Source organism: Oryzias latipes, chromosome 4 (genome assembly GCF_053564925.1).
Source record: "Oryzias latipes strain Hd-rR chromosome 4, Olatipes_Hd-rR_3.1".
Lineage (NCBI taxonomy): Eukaryota > Metazoa > Chordata > Actinopteri > Beloniformes > Adrianichthyidae > Oryzias > Oryzias latipes.
In genome coordinates, this window is record NC_136240.1 from 8,915,803 (window position 1) to 8,930,196 (window position 14,394).

Here is a 14,394-nt window from a genome sequence, read left to right on the forward strand (position 1 = left end):
AAGATAAATGATAAGATTAAAGCTCAGAGTGGCGCTGTGTGGCCCGCAGATGCTATCTGCCCCTGCTCTCACTGCCCCCTTTGGACCCGCCCTCACGGACCGCCACCCTGTTCAGAGCTTCATAAGACAAATAAAAAAACAAAACACTTTTTTCAAAGTGGCAGCTCTTTTTAAAGAAACCTTCCCTCTAATTAAGGAATCCACATGAACTAAAATAAATACCTCTATAGAAACAGGTTGTGCCACAATCTTTTAAACATGTACTGGTAGTTGTTAAACTTTTTCTGAAAAAGCCCAGTTTGGATCCTAGCATCTTGGCCAACTATAGACCAATATCAAACCTCCCCTTTATTACAAAAATCCTAGAAAGAGTTGTAGTTAAGCAGCTTTACCGCCACCTAGAGGACAACAGCCACTTTGAAGACTTTCAGTCGGGGTTTAGACCCCACCACAGCACGGAAACTGCACTAGTTAGAGTCTCTAATTACTTCTTATTGGCCTCAGAAAAGGGACTACTTTCTATTCTGGTCCTGTTAGACCTCAGTGCAGCCTTTGACACTATCAACCACAGTATTTTACTCCAAAGGTTAGAGCATGACATAGGGATCAGAGGATCTGCCCTCCAGTGGTTTGAATCCTATTAATCCATTAGGTACCAGTCGTTAATGTAAATGGACATTCCTCTCAGTGCACTCCAGTTAACTATGGAGTCCCACATGGCTCAGTTTCAGGACACATCTTGTTTATACTTTACATGCTGCCCTTTTGTTAAACAAAACATAATCAGGAAACACAGCATTAATTTTCACTGTTATGCCGATGATACGCAGTTGTATGTATCCATTAAAACTGACCAGAATGACCATATAGACAAACTTCATGCCCACATCAGAGACATCAAGACCTGGATGACAATTAATAACCTCCTCCTAAACCCAGAAAAAACTGAGGTCATTTTACTAGGTCCCATAAACCTCAGAGATGCTCTGTCTGCCCTATCTGATGATAGTCTTCCTGAATGGCGTAAGTATAGCCCCCAATCCCACAGTTAGAAACCTTGGGGGTTTATTTGACCAGGATTTATCATTTCAGACTTACATATCACAGGCTTGTAAAACTGCATTTTTTCACCTGCGCAAAATAGCTAAGATCAGAAATGCTGAAAAACTCATCCATGCGTTTGTCACATCCTGACAGGACGCTGCTAACTTTTTCTTAGCAGCGTGTCCTAAAAGTTCTGTAAAAATTCTCCAGCTTGTTCAGAACGCAGCAGCTAGATTGTTAGCAGGAACTAACAGAAGAGATCACATCACTCCTGTGTTAGTTTCGCTCCATTGGCTCCCAGTTGATTCCAGAATCAAGTTCAAGACCCTCCTGCTAACCTAGAAGGCCTTACATGGACTGGCCCGTCCTATATTAAAGATCTCATAGTCCTTTACCATCCAATGAGAACACTTCGCTCGCAAAATGCAGGACTGCTTGTGGTTCCTAGAATTAGTAAAGTACAGTTGGAGGTAGAGCGTTTAGCCACCAAGCCCCTGTTTTATGGAATAAACTCCCAGCTCATGTAAGAGAGGCCGACACAGTTTCTACATTCAAAGTTAGGCTCAAAACATTCCTCTTTGGACAGGCTTATTGCCAGGCTAGCTAGTAATCAGAGATTATTTTAAACTTATTAAAATGTTTTAATTACATTTCAATAACAATAACAATTAGTTGTTAGTAGGCTGCTAGAAGATAGAAGCTGGGGAAAGTCTCCCCTATCATCCATTTATCCTTTAGTTCTCCGTGCCTCTGTTTGGTGCAGTGCAATTCATGTATTGTCCCTCTTTCCCACTCCCCTCCTGGGGAGTGATTCCAGATTCTATTTGGTTTGTCTGTACTCTGTACTTGCTCCTGTACCTGGCCATGGAACTAGCCTCTGGTTTTTCTTGCACCCCCAGCCGTCCCCCAGTTCAATCTGGATGAAGCCCATCTGCTACATTATCTGAACATGTAGTTGTAGAGTTTGATAAGCTAAATCATCGCCTGTCCGTCCTGGGAGAGGATCCCTCCTTCATGTGTAAAACCCTGAGTTTTCTTCTTCTTCTTTTTTTTTTAGGAGTTTTTCCTTACCAAGAAGGAGGGTCTAAGGGCAGGGATGTCCAGTTCAACTTAGTCAGTTTAGTTTAGCTTGACAATTACCTACAATTTTTACTAAAAGATGCATTAAGAAAGAATTGTGAAAACAACCTGATCCTGTCAGATCAGAGCGGCTGTGGGACAGAAATAGCATTAACAGTAAAATATATATAACTAAAAACAAATTTCACATGAGCTTGATAAGTTATTATTAATAAATAATACTTATATTCTGTTTATGAAACCTGTTTTATTTGAAAGATCCTTTTTAAAAAAACATTTTTTTATATTCCCTTTGTTAAAAATATGTATTAAATATAATAAAAATACATAAACCTATGCAAAAGTATAAATGTCTTTTTTATTTGTTCTCTTTTCAAATTCTTGGTTTAGCCAGAAACTGAAAAATGTAAAAACTTCAAATTTTAGGATGAAAGTGAGAAGATCTGTAAAAATGTTGGCTTTTTTTTGCTTTGCTCAGTTTCACAGCCATATCCATGTCTCTGCTAATGGTTGGAGGGTTATTTGGACTTCTAACTTTGCAGTAAAATTCAATCAACTTTGAAAATCTGGATCCAGATGTTTGCTCAGCAACAAACTCTGCAGAGTCAGAATCCCCTTACGGGCTTTTCTGAATCACTGTGAAATTATTTGTTTGTTCTCCTGATCTTTTTCTCAGCTTCTCCAGAAGAAGCAGCAGAGAAGCGGAGAAGAAGGAGAAGGAGAAGGAGATGAAAGGAAGATGTTACTCCTGGTTTTGCCGTTTCCATGCCCAGCTGCTGTGAAGAGGAAGCATCCGGGGGCCTGATCGGACGGCACACTGAAACAGTTACAAGCTCGATTCATTATCCCCAAATCATCAATCACAGACTTTAAACGTTTTCCCCTTTAGCCCCAACATCTGCAGCCAAACAGTGGACAAATAATGGCTGCCATTGGCCTCATTATGACACCAGGTACATGCTGGGGGGGCCGAATCTGATGCTGCGATTTTCACTGTGTGGGGGATTTTTTTCAGAATATTTATGGTGGATCTTAAGTGTAGATAAAATCTAAGGTTAGGAGAGGTCTTTTTTGGCGTTTTTCCATTATGCAGTCTCACTCTGCAGCCCTGTCACACGCCTCTCAGCTGAGCTTACATGACCTTAAAATCTAGTCTGAAAGTAGGCGGGTTTGCTGTAGAAATGGGGAAATGAATAGGAAAAGCAAAAAGGGTCAGTGTTTTGGCTTTTTGGTTGGTAAATGGTGTATACTTATATGGCACTTTCTCGAAGGCCCAAAGCGCTTTACAGTCACAACCCATTCACCAATTCACACACACATTCACAGTAAAGGGTGGGGCCAACCTTCCACCAGAGACAAGGTGGGGTTCAGCGTCCTGCCCAAGGTCACTTTGACACATGAGCGTGCAAGTCGGGAATCGAACCTGCAATATTACGATCTGGGGTCAACCGCCCCACCGCCTCACCAAGGCCGCTCTTGAAGTGGGCAAAAACTCCCCAGAATATCTTCCTGAAGAGACAAGTGTTCCCATTTTTGATGTGTCTCATCACAATGGAAAACTGCCAGGTCAGTTCAGGTCAGGCCAGGCCAGTTTTCCAGCTTTCAGGGAAATCAAACTGTTAAAGCACACACAAACCCCACTGAGACCCCCAGGAGACATGATAAAACATGAATAAGAGCCTAGTAAACACTAATGAGACATCGATGAGACCCTGCTAAAACCCAGATAAGACATCAATGAGACTCTTAAACTCCGTGTCTAAAGTAGATATGAAAGTCTTTATAGACGAAGAGCAGCAGAAGACCCCGGCAGGCTGTGTTCCCGTTCTCAAAGTTGTCGTTCATCGGATTAAAAACCAACAAACCTGTTTATGATTATATTCTTTAGCCAATCAGTGGTCTGGATTCTGGTCACGGTAAAGTCCAGTCCAAATCGGTTCTGTTGGAACTGAGTCTTGAGGGTTTGATAAAAAGTACGGCACAAATACCATAAGTGAGGCCAGAGAGGTCTTATGGGTAAGCGGCATTAGTCAGTGTCGCAGCAGGAGAGTGTTAAACGTTTGAGTTGAAACTCTGAAGAGTCCTTCCGCCGCTTGATCAGGAGACACTAATGATGCTCCATAAAACGCAGGTTCCTGTAAGCTCCACTGCAGACGTGTGAATAAGAACAGGCCTATAAACAGGAAAACAGGCTCTGACTGGAAACATGACTCACTCCACAACTGCTAAAGGTGGGATTCCTGCCCAAAAACCTGCATCCCATTCATCCAGAAAAACGTGTGGAAATTGAAACTCGGAATTCCATCCAGGCTGCAACATCTTCAGGGACGGTTCTGGTTACTTTGGCTGGGAGCTCCAAACTAAAGCAGAAGAAAAGTCCAGCTGTTAGAATCCAACAGGCTCCCTGTGAGAAGCTGAGCGCTGACTGTGGGCTCGGATGGACGGATCCTCAAACAGGAGCTGCAGGGATCTGTTTGATCACTTTAACGTCTTTGAGTGAAAGATTAAGATTTTTGCAGCATTATTCTGACAAGCAGTGTGGTTCCCTTACAAAGCCAACAAAAGCAAGATGTTGTAACCCGTCCTCCTTCAAAACCAAACACACTCCAGCGGCTAAGCCGCTCATAAAAATGTGAACAGGCAGTTAAAGCTAAGCTGAGCAGTGTGTGATATTCCTATTTGCCCAAAGGCACTGCGGGCACGCTTTTCACAGGATCGCCACAGTGGATCTGCAGGAATGTTCTCGCGGCCGTCGATTACCACCAAGGAATCCGTGATGGCTCTGCCAGCTGCTGTGATTTCTGGCAGTTGGACTCTTCTCACTGCCCGCTTCTATGTTTTGGAACAAATACTCTCAATATTTTCAGACATGGTCAGAATTTTGTGCCCGCATTTGAAACGGTTCGACTGTTTCAGCCCCCATTGCTGTCAGTCATGTTGCATTCAGCCCCCGAGCAAGTCATTAGGGCTGCAGAGGAGAAATTATCGTTGGATATTAAATTTCAGCTTCACAGTGTAGAAACCTCGGCGTCATTCAGCAGCGTTTTGTGCCATGAACGCAAACCTCCGGGGAAATCCACAACTATTTATGACTATGGAAGAGAAAAGAGACGTCTGAGAGATGACAGGAGCGACAGAGGATGAGAGGAAGTGCAGAGCTCTGATGGAGGATGGAGAGGCATGGAGGGCTCGGCTCCTTTTACAGGTGACCCGTCGCTAATCTGCTGGCTTTTTCCATAAAAATGTAAATTTATGAATGAAAATGTTTACATTGAAATCACCGAACGGAGGCAAGACACTAAAGCCTTTTTGGACACAGGATGGAGGATGTTCTGCACCTTAAAAGTTCCACTCCGATCATCTTGATCTGTTTTCAAAGCGTTGAAAATGATGATGATGCCGTTTTCAGCCAACATCCAAAAACCCTGTGTCATTTTCTAGAACATAATTTCTGCAGAGCGGCTGGAGTTGATCAGAAATTCACCTCTGAGTTGTGGGTGGGACTGTTTGCACGGAGCCACCCCGCCCCACTTCCCTTCACACATTTGTTTACATGTTCTCCTGCTAGCTTACAGCCCCTCAAACCCTAACATTAAAGGTTCAACAAAAATTTCAGAGCTATCCAGCTGTACAGTCAACAACCTGAATCAAGAAATACTCCAAAATGCAATTTTAAGCTGAATTTTCTTCATACAGGTCCTCCACCATCAAAAAGAACATGTTAAAAACACAATTTTCAAGGGCGCGGGGCTCTAATGACTGAAAAATCTTGCACAGAACTTAAAGTTTTCACTTTTTTGTTCAGGATTTTTTTTCTCAAAGCATCTGATGCTCAACAGCAACTATCAACTATCAGAAGCAGCGGGTCATTGGCGATTCCCATCACATCAGGTTCTGCACAAAGTTAACAATAAAACCTACTTTCTCCTTTATCTTTACAGCTGTGGATCCATGCCTTCTGCTTTCCACAGTCTTTGGTTTTATAGCCAGTGAACTTCCTGAAAGACTTCCAGCTCAAATCTCTGATATCTGCTAAGGTTTAGTTTGCAGAAATGAACAACCCTGGGAGTATTTCAGGCAGGCAACTTAAGCAGTGCGTTTACCTGGTTACTCCTTCCCACGGGCGGTTCAGTCTAATTAACTCACCTTTTCAGCGTCCTACTTAAGTTCCAGGTGTGCGGTCCAATCCCTATTCTTCCACTTCCGCGAGCTCTGCGTTCGTCACCCCACCCTCCCCCCCGGCTTCCACCTGTGAGCTCCGTTAGTGGTAGTTTAATACCCAAAGTTTTCCATGGAGATCTTTGTTTTATGTATCTGAACGGAGCCTTATGCCAAGCTAAAAGAAATATGGAAATACATCTTCTTTACTGCATGAGTTGTCTGACTGAAATGATTGTTTTGAATCACGTATAGATGTTCCTGAGTCTCTGGTTCTGGAAGAAGATGCAGACGCTCCAGCATTCTCATTTACAGCACAAAGGACTCCGATTTCACGTTTCAGCTTCAAGAGCTTCACTCTCCTCCGCCTGGTTTGTAAAAACACAAATGTTGCGAGCACCTGCGTAGATGTCTGCTGCCAGCGCAGGAGGGGGCTGCGAGGAGGCGGAGCTCTGGAGCTGCTGCATGGACAGGCAGTTGCTCAGGACGTCCTGCTCCAGGTGGGGGCATGGCCGCAGCTGTGAGGTGAAACCACAAAAAAACCCCACAAAACTTAACACATAAAAAATCACACATTCAGATGGAAATGATTCAGTTACATCTTTGGCCACTCGTGAAATATTTAGAATTTTGTTCTAAAATGCAACAACTCAGTTTTATTGGAAACAATTGGACTAAACTAGAAAACAACACTGAAATAATTTGTATTTCTGCCTCGTTTCCAGGAGAAAACGTTAGTTTCCAACCGAAAAGCCTGAATTTGTGGGTTAGATTTGACGTCCATTTGAAGTCATTAAAAAAGCCGTCCGTCAAAGCGATGAAGATGCTTCTAATCAGAACCATGTCTTTCTGTTTTCTCCAGCACTGAAAAAGGGGTTTGTGATTCCTTCTCCCGGGTTCTGCTCCTCCTGTGGGACCTGAGGATGCCGTCAGCTGGGCTTCATGTGAACGTGGACATAATGGATCACTGCAGCAGCAGATGCAGATCAGGGAAGTTTACAGAGAAGAAAAATAATAGAAAAAATACACTGAAAATACTTTCACTTCATAAATATGAAATCTAACGTGTCAGAGACAGAGAGGAGGTATCGTCCGTTAACATGATAAAAAAATTGTTGGAAAAAGTTACGTTTTTATCGAAAAGAAGATTTATTCCTATAGAAATTAATTCTGATGGGATAGAAATCAAACTCGTATATGAAACAAAGTCCCTAGGAATCGTTATTGACTTTGTAGAAAACCTCATGTTGAGTTTTTCTACAGCTGTAGGTGTAAACCAAACAAAAAGAACAGAGTAAAGAGTGCCTTCATATTCCATATTCTGCATTAATTCCTCCATACTTTCAGTATTGTAGTAAAATTGGGGGAAATATATAAAATAACACATATTAACTCGAAAATCGGGGGGGCTTCTTGCTAGGGGGGGCTGTAGCTCCGCCCCTGTATTGATCCGATAATTAAACTTAAAAAATAGCAATGAGATTCACAAATAGAGTTGGTTTTCATAAACCAGCAAATGCAGAACTTCAAAAACATTCAAACTTGTGGACATTGTGCATGTAAACATGTTTTGTGCATATAAACGTCGTTTGCCCACCAGAGTGCAGAGTTTTTTATACATGAACAGAGAAACGGAGGTATTTTTATGTTTGAATCATCCACAGTTATGTACAGAACTATTGTAGAGATGTTTTTCTGTTTATGAAACAAAGCTTTGGAAATGTTTGGATCTTAAATGAGTAAAAGAAAATGCTGATTAATGTTTAAAATGTGAACCAAAAAACTGCAAACTTCCTTCATTTTTTGATCTCATTCTGTCATTAGACTGCTGTTCTCTGGTGCTTTAAATCATTTGACATCAGAGTTTGGTGCTTGAAACATCTGATGTGTCAAATACAGGATGAGTTCTGTTCTCCTGTAAATCCAGCCTCCGACAGCAGTGGGGCGACCGCTGCTCTCTGACTTCAGCCGTTGGTCTGTGAGTGAGAACGTTCCACCAAAACTTGATGGACACATCCACTCAGAGAGCGTCTGCAGCCATAAGCCGAGCTGAGGGATAATTCGATCTCCAGTTCATGTACCACTGAACTCACAAAGCTTTTGACTGGACTTGCAGTTTAGCAGCTTTCCAGCTGTTTGCTTTGATTAGCAGGTATTGTATACAGAGTGAAGGTAAGTGAACGTGTCCTCCTGAGGAGAACACTGCAGAGCATTCATCACTCGGGCTTAGGGTTCTGTTTTCTCCACAGCGACACTCCTAACAGGTTTCTTCTCTGGGCCAACTCTCCGAGTGGAGCGAGAGTGTTTCTTTGACATTTGTCCATAACATCTGGCTGCTGCGGCATTCTGCGCTGCAGCCTATTAACAAAGCTACAAGCAAACATGTGTTTCCCTTTAGCATGCACAGCAAAGGAACACATCATCCAGCCTGCTACTATCCAGCTCTTTCCACAACAATGAGCCCTTTCTCTGCGGTTTTTACCCCTTTCAGTCAGAGAGAAAGGCCTTTTCACCATGTGGATGATGAAATGTGCTCAAATAGGTTCCTGGAGAAATGATTGTCAAAGATACTCCCAAACACCGCCCCCAGAACTCAAAACGATGAGGCCCCGCCCACTTCAACAGTCAGCTTCAAGTTAGGGATTTCAGGACGCCTGATGAAAAGATTCTGAGTGTCTTCAGCTACATTAATTTTACTTTTGGTTTGACTTAAGGCGAAATAGCCTAAACTATAAAAACCTTTTCCAATTTGTTTGTCTCTTCAATAACTTTAAAAGTGTTTTAAAAACTACCAGACTTTATCACGTGTGTGGTAGCTCCTCTGACTTTATTCAAACTTACAATCAAAGGTCCAAGAACCCTCCACTCAGATCAAACCGGTTCTTTATCACAGTGAAAACCAATCAACTGTATCAAGAAACTGGACTGATGCCATCCATACAAAATGGTTTCCTTCCAGCTCCAACCAAATGAAGCCAATTTGGTCGCCATTTTTTTGTGATACGGACGCCGCTTATTGGCAGGAGTAATTGTTTCCATGGCAACCACTGTGACCAGTCAGGAGTGAGCTTGTTGGAAGGCCACACCCCTACCACTTGAAACGTTTTGTATGTTGGACGTGGGGGCAGACAGGCTCCTCCTACTTTTACTGAGGCATCTGATTGGTCAGTTTATAACTTGAATAACTTGAACTACAGAAAAAAGATGTATCAGATCCAGAATGTTTATTCTGACCAACAAAATGAGTAACAGCTGTTTATTTCTCTATAGAAGTCTATGGGAGCTAGCAGGTACTTCCTGCAGGGGGGGGGGCACTCAGTCCAATTCTCAGACACAGTCAGTGATAAAAACCAAAGATGGATTGGATTGGATTGAATTGGATTTGAAAACCAGTGTCCTGGAAGTCTCTGCGAAAAACCAGTGTGCATTGATGCATTCTAGATTGGTGAATATAGACCACAATGCATTGCGTTTGAATGATTTGTCATCAGAAAAAAAAGTCAGTACATTTTTCCTTCATAAATCGTACTAGATTTCATCCTTATTACTCCGACATAGAGGTAGCATTATATTTGCTCTTTAACAATAAAGCAGTATCATTTTAATCTGGGGCACTGGAGAGTCCCGCGCTGTATAGTCATTGAGAGGTTAGACTCCCCCACCACTGCCCCCAATTTGGACACAGCTGGAGACTTACCTCAGCTCAGTTTCTCACTTTTTCCAAACATTTCCTCAAAGTTAGAGCTTTGAAATCATAGGAAAAAACGTACAAAAAACTGAACAAAAGTCTAAAAAACAAAATGCATGAAGTCAAACTGTTAAAAATAGTCTTAATAATCAGAGCTTTATATTTATTTCTTAAAAGACAGAGAAAATCTGAGGACGTTTCTGCCTCTTCCACGCCGCGCTCCTCTCACCTTCCTGTGCACCTGCTGCTCCTTCGCCGAGTGGATCTTGACGTGTTTGCGAAGGGAACTGGGATCCGTGTAGCGCTTTGTGCAGCCAGAGATCTGACAGGCATATGGTTTCTGTAAGGACAGGACAGGTTTCAGCTCAGCTTTTAAGGGGGAATGCATTTACTGGAACTGGAGCAGAGATGCAGAGGAACGACTGAAACAGAAATGACAAGGCATGGCGCCCGATTACAGAGTGGAGAATCTGAAACGTGTTAAAGGAAAAGCAAAGTTCAAGTCCTACCTTTCAGCTGAAACTGACAGGAGGAAAAGAGGAAAAAAAGAATTGATGAGCCAGAGAACAATTCAGCAGAAAACACATATTTCTACTACTTTGGATGTTATTAAAGCTCAATCAATAATGCAATTTTGAAGAGGAAACATTGAACTTAAATAAATAACATGAATTTTAATTTAAAAAAATGAACTTTAGTCAAAAACAAAATAAAGACAGAAGAGTTATGAAAAAGAGTTCAGTTGTCAGTCTGTTGTCTAATATGTGTGACTTTGTTCTGACACAAACAAGCAGCAAAACAAATAAATTACACAACAAAACTCTTTCCGTTACTTTTTTAAGAGACACGAACGCCTCATGAAGAAGTTGCAACACAATTGTTGCAACATGAAAGCTGTTCTGAAGAAAAGCTGACAAAAAAAAATAGCTTCATTTGTGTCCCCATCCATAAAACCTGAGAATTTTCCAGGCAGAAAGCCTAACCCCTTCTGTCCTGCAGGTACAGGTGTTTCTCATTGATTCACCTGAACAGGAAAGACATTTCCGCAGCAGATTTTCTTGCCTTTGCACTATGCATTCATTTGCTCAGAAATTTGCTATTTCAACAAAACAAACACGATAAAAAAAAAATAATTGAGTGAAAAATGTGGGTGATGGAAAGTAAAGCCCAAATAAGGAGGGAAACATTGCAAAAATCCATGACATGAGCTCCACAGCTGTCTGTTTCATTTATTTAAATGGGTGGATAGAAGAAATTTACAGTTTAGACAATCCTGTTTAGATTTAGCTGCTTTTTTATCAGATTTTAGGGGGGCAAAGATTGAGGTAAAAAACATTTCTAATTATTTCTTCAAATCAAATGCTGACTTAAAGCAAACTGACTTGGTTTATTCAAAGACCTAAAGTATTAAAAAGTAAGTAGTATTTGTTTGGGGGGGTTTATAAACAAACTTTTCAGTTTTAAGCTGCGTTGATGCTTAAAGGCTCTTTGAATGGTTCCTGCAGGAGCCTGAATGCCTCACGGCTCACTGGACGACAAGTAAAGCTGTCGGGATATGGAAACAGGTAGCTTGGAGGAGAGTTCACTTTACAAGAAGGCAAACTGTTTTAACTCATGAACGCGGTGGGAATATTCATGTCTTACTCTGAAACTGTTTATCCAGCCTTTGTTTGTACCTGCAGGGTCAGAGGGGGGGGAGCTTATACCTGCTGCTGTCATTAGGTGAGACATCAGCCCAACTATGACTTTGTGACATCCCAGTGAAATGTCTAATGTGCATCAACACCCAAGTGAGCGTCAAGCGGCCTGACCCCCCCTGGAAAGAGCAGAGAGGTTCCTGACCGTGTCCAGGTGAGTCCGCTGATGCTTCGCTCGGTCGCTGGAGTTGCTGAACGCTTTCTGGCAGCCGGGATGCTGACACAGGTACGGCTTCTCTCCCGTGTGGCTCCTCAGGTGTATCTTCAGGTTCTCCAGGCGGGAAAAGGCTTTGTTGCAGCCCTCAAACTGTGGGGGTGGAGAAGAGGCTTTACAGCATTCTGGCAGAATGAACAGCTTCAAGCGGGCATAGATACAAACAGAATGAGTGTGCGGTGGGTTCAGGTGTGTTCTGCGACTCTGGAATATGTTCTCCATCCATTTCCTTCAGGCCTTTAACCACTGGTAAAGATGGCGATCACTCCACACCACGACCTGCCCACTTCTGAGGAGGAGGGGCGCGCTGACAAAAGCCTTTTTCCACGGCTCAGAGTTGCGCTCTGAAAGGCTTTGCTGAAAAAAGCTCAGCGAGCTGGACGGCTCACCTGTGGCTCCACGCTGTCATCTTAATTGCAGGGGAAACTGGAGCGTGCTCGCTGAGAGCGAGGGTTAATGGGCTGTAATGCATAGCGTGAGATAAGTGGGGTGGCGCGTATTGAGCGTTAGACTGACAGGTGACAGTGACTGTAAGCAAGCTCATATCTGAGGAGCTTAGCTCACCTGATCCCAGCCACTCAGCCAATGAGCTCCACAGATTTGTTAACAGGTGAATCATTCATGAAGCTTCTCGCGTGTCTGCTCCTCTGAGCAGAAGAAGCCCCTGAAGGACAGAGCAGCAGTGCTGTGGAGGGAGTCCCAGGCTCGAACGGAAAACGGGTTAAAGCCAAATGGTTTCACCTCAAATGTCAGAGCGGATCTGTGAAATTACGTTTCAGTGTTAAAATTGTGTTTGCTAATTTCAGAATAGAAGTTGGACTCAGAACAGCCGTGGTCTCCTTCATTCCCTCACTCAGAACCAGCAGGGCCTGGTGTTCACCCAGACTCCATTTAATGAAGGTGAAAGTGAAGCCCATCATGGTGGAGCTGCTTCAGGTGACCCCGTGGCGCTCTGGGTTTGTATGGCTCAGGAAGTCCGTCTTAATCTGCTCAGTTATGGCGGTCTGAAGGCTGATGGGAGTTGATCAGAAACAAATCTATCCTTTCACCATGAGCCATTTTGAATTATTACATATTTGTAAAGATTTGTTTTCACTTGTTTCCACTCGTTTCTAAACATTTATCAGAATATTTGGGTTGAATAATTGTTTCCTTTTTTTCTTTATGCTGTTTAAACTAATATTTCTACTCTAACATCAGAAATGTACAGAGAAATGTAAGCAATGTAACAGCTAAGAAAATAGGCTTTCAGGAAAGCTGAGCTAAAAATTCTCCTCTTTCTATTTTGCTTTTGGATATTTGTTCACATCACAAATCACATTAGTTATTAACACCTCATCCTTTCAAATTCAAACAAAAAACAAACAGTCACTGACATCAAGAAAAAAAAAACCTATTTCTTACAAAAGCGTGTTGTCGGGTTCTGAAACTGGACTTGGTTTAGATGTTTGGGATTGATCGTGCGACAAAGAGGCGGGAAAGTTCAGGAAAGGCTGACTGCATGAGGACGTCTCTACTCTAAAACTTTCAGCTCTTTCTGGAGCAATGATGATTGGAAAACAAAAAGACAAATGTGTGAGTTTCCTGACTGTGGACTGTTTCCCCTCTTTCTTTTCTTCAGCACACGTTTCACTGCAGAATCCAAGAAAATAGTGTATCTGCAGGCGTGACATTTCACCAAAGGTTCCTGAAGAAACTCATCCGTTTGGAACTGAAAATAAAAAGACGTCACTGTCCACGTGGTGTTAGATGATTTCTGCAGTGAAACGAATCCCTGAAAATGTTTTGCAGCCTCTCTGATGGCCTCAATGAACAGAATTCCACTTTATTCTTTTTGTTTTTAAAGGAGTCGGTACAGATTCATGTTTTCAGTCGGAGCTGAAAAGATGACAAACCTTGAACAATTATTAGACGTGTTACAGGAATGTACTGTGTGTCCGTGCAGTCCTGCATCATCCATAAAGAGCTGAGTGAAAAATAAACTGTTTGGAGAGAAAATGTGGCTGAAAAAAAAGTGTTTTTTACCTAAGAAAACATTTAGAATCTGCTAATCATAGAAATTGTGCCTTAAATTTGTTGACTTTCCTTTTCCCATTCTGCAATGGAACGGAGGATACTACGGTGGGATAGTGGCGTTCTGAAGCCCTGGGGAGGACGAGGCGACAGGGACCCGACGTGGTTGGAGGGGGGGGGGGGTTAGGGTTAGGACAGACAGCTGATCATGGTGGGCGAAAACCTTTGTGGGAAAAGACGTCTGACTGCAAAGAGCTAAAAGGCCGCAGTCTGCAGCCTTCCTCTAGCATTACCAGGAGCTATGGATGATGGGATTTAACCAGCCGTTATGGCTGGATATAATGCTTGTCACATGAAACCTCAGACCTTATTCAAGTTCAATTCAATTTAATTCAGTTTTATTTATAAAGTCCAATATCACAGCACAGTAGTCTCAATGGGCTTCACACCGGTAAATATACAAAAACATAAACATAAAAGCAGTCAATCCAAAAGTTGAT

The 14,394-nt window shown here is 42.5% G+C and overlaps 1 protein-coding gene across 2 annotated transcripts in view; it reads right to left on the bottom strand.

Annotated features, from left to right (window-relative positions):
* The window catches only part of glis1b (GLIS family zinc finger 1b), a 76,159-nt gene that overhangs the window by 10,492 nt on the left and 51,273 nt on the right, over positions 1–14,394 (bottom strand). For both annotated transcript variants that reach the window (NM_001163804.2, XM_023953837.2), the window contains 3 exons: positions 11,813–11,974; positions 10,200–10,310; positions 6,683–6,800 (listed from right to left, as the gene is read on the bottom strand). In NM_001163804.2, the coding sequence (NP_001157276.2) occupies positions 6,683–6,800; positions 10,200–10,310; positions 11,813–11,974 (391 nt within the window). The remainder of the gene's footprint in view (positions 1–6,682; positions 6,801–10,199; positions 10,311–11,812; positions 11,975–14,394) is intronic.